This window comes from Tamandua tetradactyla, chromosome 11, assembly GCF_023851605.1.
Source record: "Tamandua tetradactyla isolate mTamTet1 chromosome 11, mTamTet1.pri, whole genome shotgun sequence".
In the NCBI taxonomy this organism is placed as follows: domain Eukaryota; kingdom Metazoa; phylum Chordata; class Mammalia; order Pilosa; family Myrmecophagidae; genus Tamandua; species Tamandua tetradactyla.
Genome location: NC_135337.1, coordinates 99,156,782 through 99,167,313, shown reverse-complemented (window position 1 = coordinate 99,167,313; position 10,532 = coordinate 99,156,782). Strand labels below are relative to the sequence as shown.

At 34.0% G+C, this 10,532-nt stretch overlaps 2 protein-coding genes across 2 annotated transcripts; one reads left to right on the top strand and one right to left on the bottom strand.

Annotated features, from left to right (window-relative positions):
* LOC143649746 (olfactory receptor 8H1-like) lies at nucleotides 1-948 on the bottom strand. Its single transcript, XM_077119669.1, has one exon. The coding sequence runs from the start codon at nucleotides 946-948 to the stop codon at nucleotides 1-3; it is 948 nt and encodes a 315-aa protein (XP_076975784.1).
* Nucleotides 949-9,280: 8,332 nt separating this feature from the next.
* LOC143649745 (olfactory receptor 8H1-like) lies at nucleotides 9,281-10,228 on the top strand. The gene has a single exon (XM_077119668.1). It carries the CDS (start codon nucleotides 9,281-9,283, stop codon nucleotides 10,226-10,228), a length of 948 nt encoding a protein of 315 aa, XP_076975783.1.
* The last annotated feature ends 304 nt before the right edge of the window (nucleotides 10,229-10,532 follow it).

The window sequence follows — 10,532 nt, the reverse complement described above, 5'->3', positions numbered from 1 at the left end:
TCATTTCAATTGCCTGGTGCTCTCTCTCTTCTGCATGACTCTAAGGAGAGCATTTTTCACTTCTTTGTTCCTAAGACTATAAATGATTGGATTCAGCATGGGGATCACCATAGTATAAAACACAGAGGCCACTTGGTCCCTTCCCAAAGAGTAAGATTTCTTTGGCTTTAAATAAATAAAAATTGCAGTGCTGTAATAGATGGTAACTCCCAGGAGGTGGGAGGCACAAGTAGAGAAAGCTTTGTGCTTTCCTGAAGTGGAATGTATTTTCAGGATAGTAGACAGAACACATGCATAGGACACAGAGATTGTGATAAAAGACACCAATACATTGAAAGTACCAAAAAAGTATATCATGATTTCAGTGTCATGAGTGTTAGTGAAGGACAGGGCTAAAACTGGGGTTATATCACAGAAAAAGTGATAGATGACATTAGACTTGCAGAACAGCAAACTGTTCATGTAAACAGTATTGACAAAGGATTCAGTAAAGCTAATCATGTAGGATCCAGTGATGAGGGCCCGGCAAAGTCTCATGGACATAACAATCGTGTAGTTCAGAGGATTACAGATGGCTACATAGCGGTCATAGGCCATTGAGGAGAGAAAAAAAAATTCAGTGACACCCAAGAAGGAAAAAAAAAACATCTGGGTGAAGCAGCCTGAGAATGAAATGTACTTGTTAGAAACCAGTAAGTTTTCTAAGGTTTTAGGAGTGATGACTGTTGAGTAACTGAGATCAAGGAATGACAGGTGAGTGAGGAAAAAATACATTGGGGTGTGAAGCTGGAGATCCAGATGAATTATCAATATCATCCCTGCATTGCCCAGCACAGTAATGAGGTATATCAAGAGAAACAGCACAAAGAGGACTGGCCGGACCACTTCAGAGTCTGTCAACCCCACAAGGATGAAGTCAGGCACATTTGTGTTGCTTTCATTTCCCATAGCTTTCAATGGTTGTGAACTGTTGAGAAATCAAAATTGATACTTAGCATGAATGACTTTAAAATAGTTTTTGTTTATAGAAATGATCTGGTAACTTTTAGAAAATATTCGTAAGTCCAGAAATACATAGTAAAGAGTAGTTTGCAAAATATGAATGAAAAGTACCTTAGTTTTCCTACCAAATATAAAGTACGTATAAATCGACATAATAGAAACACACAAATACACACACACGATATATATTGCATAGTTGGAATACTTCCCTTGATTAACACATTTATCCAGAGAAAATACTAAACTACAGCTAATACCATCTTAAACATGTTTTAGATGAGAGAAAGGGCATAATAACTCGAGCAATTTATCCAGAGTTGAAATCATTAAATTTTTTTTGTTCTGTCAATCTACCAAGATTGGTTGAGTGCGTGGATCATGTCCATAACACTATATTCTTACTTACATTCAATTTCAGAAAAACAAAAACATGTAGCTATATAATAAACAATGGTAGAGTTTTCATGCAACATTTACTTTTTTGTATCTCTTATTTAGTACAAATGACAGTTCAGACATTAAAATCGTAGATACATTAACATTACAGAAAACACATTGGTATTAATTTTCAGAAGAAATTTTTAGAGGATTATACAATTACAATTCTTCTTAAAATTATATTTTCAATATATGTTCATTGTTTGATGACTCTGATTCCATCAATTATAGATTTCCATCTCCATAAATCCTGGGATCACAAAGGTAAGACCCAAATGATATATGTATTTATATACAGAGGCTTCTAAAAACATTCTTTTTTGAGATAAACTAAAACATTCTCACTTTGAGATTAATACTTACCAGTTGTCAAAGTAGATGAAAAACTTCTTCCAGCATTATCTGTCTAGAAACTCCTCAAACTCAGGTTTTCTCACAAATAAATCCATGTAAAGAGACTGAAATTTTTTGTATATATTTCCTTTGAGATAACTTATTTTAAAACTATTTTATGTGTATTTTTGAGGTAAAGTAAATGAACCTAAAATTTTTTTCAGTCCCTGTTCAAATATAAAATTCACCTGGAAATTTTCTCTCACAAATATACCAGGGAGCTATTGTGAACATAAGCATAGTGGAGTAACCCATGTCTTTCTCCCTGATGCCATCACACCTTTTATATTGAATAAAATTGATAATGCAACATTTGCTCATCTCTGGGACCAATTTCCAAGGTAGATTGTTTGGTGTGTTTCCACAGATAAAAATTCAAGGACTAATGCATCCAGGTTAGATTTTTAGTAGAGAGTTGCCTTCCCCATGGAAACCACATTGTGTTAAGCATCATATTTTGATATTCTTTCTGCTGCTCTAATTTATGACTGAGTAAGAAAGGTTTTTAAAGAGATTTGCTAAACTAATCTGTGGCTGTATCTCATCTCCAGGAACTAGGCTCTTGATTTCAGCTCACTTTGTGAGTCTAAGACCCATCTTCTCTGGAAAAAGAACTGACTGGTGTAGATCTGCTCTAGGAGTATCTTTCTCCCAAAACCAACCCTCCAGATATAAGTTGCTAGAGGTAACAAAGGAAGTGTTGAAATATATAGGAGCAAAAAAAAAAAAAAAAAAAAGGAAAACAAACACAGCAGATCAATATTCCCTGAGGAGGAAGAGGGAAGGCAAGCATATTCCTGGGGGTGAAACAACTGCAGAAATTGGACAAACTCAAAAATCATTCCATAAATGCCAGGCAAGAATCATATAAATAGCGGCTGAAAAACAAAGGCAGTTAAACACAAGCCATGTTAAAGTTCTAAAATAAGTTGAACCACGTGTCAAAGAAGAGTCAGAACGCATAGCCAATCACCAGCAAAACAAAAATCTTAGGCAGGAGAGAGAAATCCATTTCCAGAATAAACTAATCAAGAGAATCAAATGTCTAGACACTAGCAAAAATCAAAATTCACATTAGGATGCTGGAAGGTAAGACCTAGTCAAAGGAACACACTAAAATTTTAAGTGAAGCACAGGAGTTGAAACAACTAACTAAGGATGTTCAAACAAATCTTCTAAATTAATTTAATGAGTTAATGAAAACATGGCCAAGTAGATGAAGGATATATAGAAGACACAGGGTAACCATAAAGAACTTGAAAAGATGCAAAAACAAATTAACAGAACTTAGGAGAATGAAAGGCACAATAGAAAACATAGAAATTAGACATACAGCAGCAGATTTCAGAGGCAGAGAAAAAAGATCAGTGAACATGAGGAAATCTTGCACACAAATTGATAGAGAAAAGAATAGAAAATTTGAGCAGATTAAAGGGAATTGAATGTCAGCATGAAGCACATGAATATTTATGATGTTAAATGAAACTTGCAGGAGTCAAAATCCTGTAAAATAGGTAATAGAAGAAAAGACAAACACAAAGTCTAATGTGTGTGTATATATATATAAACATATATGCAAACACACAGAATGTCATCATATGACATAACCAGTCTCTCAATTCCCAAGAATGAAGACTCCTTTTCTTTACAGGAGGTTTTTTTTTATTAGAGAAGTCCTGGGTTTACAGAACAAACAAGTATAAAATATCAAAGACAAGATTGCAATACACCACCTACTAGCAACTACTTGAATATACACCACCTATCAACAACTGCTTGTAGAAAATTGATTTCAATTGATCTTAGCACTTCTCATGAAAAGTACTCTATTTTTACTTAGGGTTCAATATTTTATAGTGTAGTTTCATAGATTTTTAAAAGCTGTTTATCCTGTTACCATATTTTCAGTCTATTTCCACTTTTAATGACATCCAGATATATCATTAATAAGCTGATAATTGTGTTCACAATGTTATACATCACCAACCATTAACAAAACTTTTCCAACATTTCTTGTAATAATACTGTATGTTTAAATCTTACCTTCCCATAACTTACCCACACACAATCTCTAGTAACCTGTATTCTAGATAACAACACTCTGAGTTTCCATATTGTAATTAGTTCATATTAATGAGATGACATAATAGTTGTTCTTTTGTGTCAGGTTTATTTCACTCAGCGTAATGTCCTCAAAACCCATTATGCTGTCGCATGTATTAGGACTTCACTTCTTTTTTCACAGCCCATTAATATTCCATTGCATCTATCACATTTATTTATTCATTTATCACTTAATGGACACTTGGGTTAATTTCATCTCTTAGCAAATATATATAATGTCTGTATGAACACCAGTGTGCAAATGTCTGCTCCAGTCCCTGCTGTCAATTATTTTAACTATATGCCTAGTAGTAAGATTGTCAGGTGTGCTAGTTTGAATCTGTTGTGTACTCCAGAAAAGCCATGTCCTTTAATCTTAATTCAATGTTCCTGCATGGCATTTTTTTATTGTTTCCATGTAGATGTGACCTACCCAGTTGTGAGTGGTAACTTTTGTTTGGATGGTTTCCATGGGATTGTGTCTCCACCTATTCAAAAAAACATAGAAAACAGACATAGAAAACAAAGAAAAAACCAACTATGTTGGTTTTTTTTTCTATGGTGTTGGGAAAACTGGGTCTCCATTTCCAGGTAAATGCACTATATACAAAAGTCAACTCAAAATGCATCAATGACATTAGTATAAGAGCTAGAACTATAAAACTCCTGGAAGAAAACATAAGGAAGCATATGTGGAACACTGCATTAGGCATTTGCTTCACAGACTTTACACTCTAAGCACAAATATCAAAAGAATAAATAAATTAATGTGATATCATCAAAATTTAAAACTCTTGTGCCTCAAAGGTTTGTATCATGAAAATGAAAAAGCAACCTATACAATAGAAGAAAATACTTGAAAGCCACATACCTGATAAAAGATTAATATCCATAATATATGAGGAAATAATTCAACTTGACAACCAAATTAAAAATGAGCAAAAATCCTGAATAAACATCTCTCCAGAAAAGATATACGAATGGCCAGAAAGCACATGAAAAAATGCTCAATGTCAATAGTTATTAGGGGTATGCAAGTCAAAATTGAGAGATATAATTTTTCTTTCCACTATAGTGGTTACTATTACATAAACAGACACTATAATGCTTACTATTACATGAACAACAAAACTACAAATTGTGTTGAGGATTCGGAGAAATAGGAACACTCAGTCCTTGATTGTGGGGATATAAAATGGTGCAGCTGCTGTGGAAGACTGTTAGTTCCTCAGTATGCTAACAATAAAATTACTTTATGACCTGGTGTTTTAGTTTGCAAGCTGTTGGAATGTGATATAACTTAATAAAAGGGAATTTATTATGTTTCAAGTTTATAGTTCTAAGGTTGTGAAAATGTCCAAGTAAAGGTAAGGCTATGAAAATATCCAAATAAAGAAGAGGTTACCTTCACTAAAAAAATGCTGATAAAATTCAGGGTTTCTCTCTCAAGTGGAAGAGCACATGCAAAAGGCTGCTAGCTTTCTCTCTTGTTTCTTGTTTCATGAAGCTCCCACAGGGGTGTTTTCCTTCTTCACTTCCAAAGGTCTCTGGCTGCAGGAGGTCTGTTTACTTTGGTTGCTCTTATGGCTCTCAAACTTTTTCCAAAATGGTTCCCTCTTAAAGGCATCCAGGAAGCAACCCAAACGTGAATAGCATAGGTTCCACATAAGCTTCCTTATGTTTTCTTCCAGGAGTTTTATAGTTCTAGCTCTTATACTAATGTCATTGATGCATTTTGAGTTGACTTTTGTATATAGTGCATTTACCTGGAAATGGAGACCCAGTTTTCCCAACACCATAGAAAAAAAAACCAACATAGTTGGTTTTTTCTTTGTTTTCTATGTCTGTTTTCTATGTTTTTTTGAATAGGTGGAGACACAATCCCATGGAAACCATCCAAACAAAAGTTACCACTCACAACTGGGTAGGTCACATCTACATGGAAACAATAAAAAAATGCCATGCAGGAACATTGAATTAAGATTAAAGGACATGGCTTTTCTGGAGTACACAACAGATTCAAACTAGCACACCTGACAATCTTACTACTAGGCATATAGTTAAAATAATTGACAGCAGGGACTGGAGCAGACATTTGCACACTGGTGTTCATACAGACATTATATATATTTGCTAAGAGATGAAATTAACCCAAGTGTCCATTAAGTGATAAATGAATAAATAAATGTGATAGATGCAATGGAATATTAATGGGCCGTGAAAAAAGAAGTGAAGTCCTAATACATGCGACAGCATAATGGGTTTTGAGGACATTACGCTGAGTGAAATAAACCTGACACAAAAGAACAACTATTATGTCATCTCATTAATATGAACTAATTACAATATGGAAACTCAGAGTGTTGTTATCTAGAATACAGGTTACTAGAGATTGTGTGTGGGTAAGTTATGGGAAGGTAAGATTTAAACATACAGTATTATTACAAGAAATGTTGGAAAAGTTTTGTTAATGGTTGGTGATGTATAACATTGTGAACACAATTATCAGCTTATTAATGATATATCTGGATGTCATTAAAAGTGGAAATAGACTGAAAATATGGTAACAGGATAAACAGCTTTTAAAAATCTATGAAACTACACTATAAAATATTGAACCCTAAGTAAAAATAGAGTACTTTTCATGAGAAGTGCTAAGATCAATTGAAATCAATTTTCTACAAGCAGTTGTTGATAGGTGGTGTATATTCAAGTAGTTGCTAGTAGGTGGTGTATTGCAATCTTGTCTTTGATATTTTATACTTGTTTGTTCTGTAAACCCAGGACTTCTCTAATAAAAAAAAACCTCCTGTAAAGAAAAGGAGTCTTCATTCTTGGGAATTGAGAGACTGGTTATGTCATATGATGACATTCTGTGTGTTTGCATATATGTTTATATATATATACACACACATTAGACTTTGTGTTTGTCTTTTCTTCTATTACCTATTTTACAGGATTTTGACTCCTGCAAGTTTCATTTAACATCATAAATATTCATGTGCTTCATGCTGACATTCAATTCCCTTTAATCTGCTCAAATTTTCTATTCTTTTCTCTATCAATTTGTGTGCAAGATTTCCTCATGTTCACTGATCTTTTTTCTCTGCCTCTGAAATCTGCTGCTGTATGTCTAATTTCTATGTTTTCTATTGTGCCTTTCATTCTCCTAAGTTCTGTTAATTTGTTTTTGCATCTTTTCAAGTTCTTTATGGTTACCCTGTGTCTTCTATATATCCTTCATCTACTTGGCCATGTTTTCATTAACTCATTAAATTAATTTAGAAGATTTGTTTGAACATCCTTAGTTAGTTGTTTCAACTCCTGTGCTTCACTTAAAATTTTAGTGTGTTCCTTTGACTAGGTCTTACCTTCCAGCATCCTAATGTGAATTTTGATTTTTGCTAGTGTCTAGACATTTGATTCTCTTGATTAGTTTATTCTGGAAATGGATTTCTCTCTCCTGCCTAAGATTTTTGTTTTGCTGGTGATTGGCTATGCGTTCTGACTCTTCTTTGACACGTGGTTCAACTTATTTTAGAACTTTAACATGGCTTGTGTTTAACTGCCTTTGTTTTTCAGCCGCTATTTATATGATTCTTGCCTGGCATTTATGGAATGATTTTTGAGTTTGTCCAATTTCTGCAGTTGTTTCACCCCCAGGAATATGCTTGCCTTCCCTCTTCCTCCTCAGGGAATATTGATCTGCTGTGTTTGTTTTCCTTTTTTTTTTTTTTTTTTTGCTCCTATATATTTCAACACTTCCTTTGTTACCTCTAGCAACTTATATCTGGAGGGTTGGTTTTGGGAGAAAGATACTCCTAGAGCAGATCTACACCAGTCAGTTCTTTTTCCAGAGAAGATGGGTCTTAGACTCACAAAGTGAGCTGAAATCAAGAGCCTAGTTCCTGGAGATGAGATACAGCCACAGATTAGTTTAGCAAATCTCTTTAAAAACCTTTCTTACTCAGTCATAAATTAGAGCAGCAGAAAGAATATCAAAATATGATGCTTAACACAATGTGGTTTCCATGGGGAAGGCAACTCTCTACTAAAAATCTAACCTGGATGCATTAGTCCTTGAATTTTTATCTGTGGAAACACACCAAACAATCTACCTTGGAAATTGGTCCCAGAGATGAGCAAATGTTGCATTATCAATTTTATTCAATATAAAAGGTGTGATGGCATCAGGGAGAAAGACATGGGTTACTCCACTATGCTTATGTTCACAATAGCTCCCTGGTATATTTGTGAGAGAAAATTTCCAGGTGAATTTTATATTTGAACAGGGACTGAAAAAAATTTTAGGTTCATTTACTTTACCTCAAAAATACACATAAAATAGTTTTAAAATAAGTTATCTCAAAGGAAATATATACAAAAAATTTCAGTCTCTTTACATGGATTTATTTGTGAGAAAACCTGAGTTTGAGGAGTTTCTAGACAGATAATGCTGGAAGAAGTTTTTCATCTACTTTGACAACTGGTAAGTATTAATCTCAAAGTGAGAATGTTTTAGTTTATCTCAAAAAAGAATGTTTTTAGAAGCCTCTGTATATAAATACATATATCATTTGGGTCTTACCTTTGTGATCCCAGGATTTATGGAGATGGAAATCTATAATTGATGGAATCAGAGTCATCAAACAATGAACATATATTGAAAATATAATTTTAAGAAGAATTGTAATTGTATAATCCTCTAAAAATTTCTTCTGAAAATTAATACCAATGTGTTTTCTGTAATGTTAATGTATCTACGATTTTAATGTCTGAACTGTCATTTGTACTAAATAAGAGATACAAAAAAGTAAATGTTGCATGAAAACTCTACCATTGTTTATTATATAGCTACATGTTTTTGTTTTTCTGAAATTGAATGTAAGTAAGAATATAGTGTTATGGACATGATCCACGCACTCAACCAATCTTGGTAGATTGACAGAACAAAAAAAATTTAATGATTTCAACTCTGGATAAATTGCTCGAGTTATTATGCCCTTTCTCTCATCTAAAACATGTTTAAGATGGTATTAGCTGTAGTTTAGTATTTTCTCTGGATAAATGTGTTAATCAAGGGAAGTATTCCAACTATGCAATATATATCGTGTGTGTGTATTTGTGTGTTTCTATTATGTCGATTTATACGTACTTTATATTTGGTAGGAAAACTAAGGTACTTTTCATTCATATTTTGCAAACTACTCTTTACTATGTATTTCTGGACTTACGAATATTTTCTAAAAGTTACCAGATCATTTCTATAAACAAAAACTATTTTAAAGTCATTCATGCTAAGTATCAATTTTGATTTCTCAACAGTTCACAACCATTGAAAGCTATGGGAAATGAAAGCAACACAAATGTGCCTGACTTCATCCTTGTGGGGTTGACAGACTCTGAAGTGGTCCGGCCAGTCCTCTTTGTGCTGTTTCTCTTGATATACCTCATTACTGTGCTGGGCAATGCAGGGATGATATTGATAATTCATCTGGATCTCCAGCTTCACACCCCAATGTATTTTTTCCTCACTCACCTGTCATTCCTTGATCTCAGTTACTCAACAGTCATCACTCCTAAAACCTTAGAAAACTTACTGGTTTCTAACAAGTACATTTCATTCTCAGGCTGCTTCACCCAGATGTTTTTTTTTTCCTTCTTGGGTGTCACTGAATTTTTTTTTCTCTCCTCAATGGCCTATGACCGCTATGTAGCCATCTGTAATCCTCTGAACTACACGATTGTTATGTCCATGAGACTTTGCCGGGCCCTCATCACTGGATCCTACATGATTAGCTTTACTGAATCCTTTGTCAATACTGTTTACATGAACAGTTTGCTGTTCTGCAAGTCTAATGTCATCTATCACTTTTTCTGTGATATAACCCCAGTTTTAGCCCTGTCCTGCACTAACACTCATGACACTGAAATCATGATATACTTTTTTGGTACTTTCAATGTATTGGTGTCTTTTATCACAATCTCTGTGTCCTATGCATGTGTTCTGTCTACTATCCTGAAAATACATTCCACTTCAGGAAAGCACAAAGCTTTCTCTACTTGTGCCTCCCACCTCCTGGGAGTTACCATCTATTACAGCACTGCAATTTTTATTTATTTAAAGCCAAAGAAATCTTACTCTTTGGGAAGGGACCAAGTGGCCTCTGTGTTTTATACTATGGTGATCCCCATGCTGAATCCAATCATTTATAGTCTTAGGAACAAAGAAGTGAAAAATGCTCTCCTTAGAGTCATGCAGAAGAGAGAGAGCACCAGGCAATTGAAATGATGGTGACACTGAAAATGCAAACTCATCTTTCTTTCATGTTTGGGTACTTACTTGGTCTCCCTTTAAATACAGTAGGATCCATTAATTAGTTTGAAATTTTGTTGATGAATCATTTATTAGACCACAAAAGATCTAGAACATTATCTAAAGTATATTTTTAAACATCCATATAATAATTGGAAGCCTTGGAATATGTTTTAAACCTGTAGTTTAAATGTATGTGTTTTTTTTTTTAGGGCAACTAATGTACCAAAAAAAAAAAACCTTGGTGCTATCCTTCAAATTGTATCATAGAAGTATCTAT

What these genes read in the sequence shown, in the direction of transcription:
- LOC143649746 (XM_077119669.1), bottom strand. Translation starts at nt 948, where the DNA reads ATGGGAAATGAAAGCAACACAAATGTGCCTGACTTCATCCTTGTGGGG.
- LOC143649745 (XM_077119668.1), top strand. Translation starts at nt 9,281, where the DNA reads ATGGGAAATGAAAGCAACACAAATGTGCCTGACTTCATCCTTGTGGGG.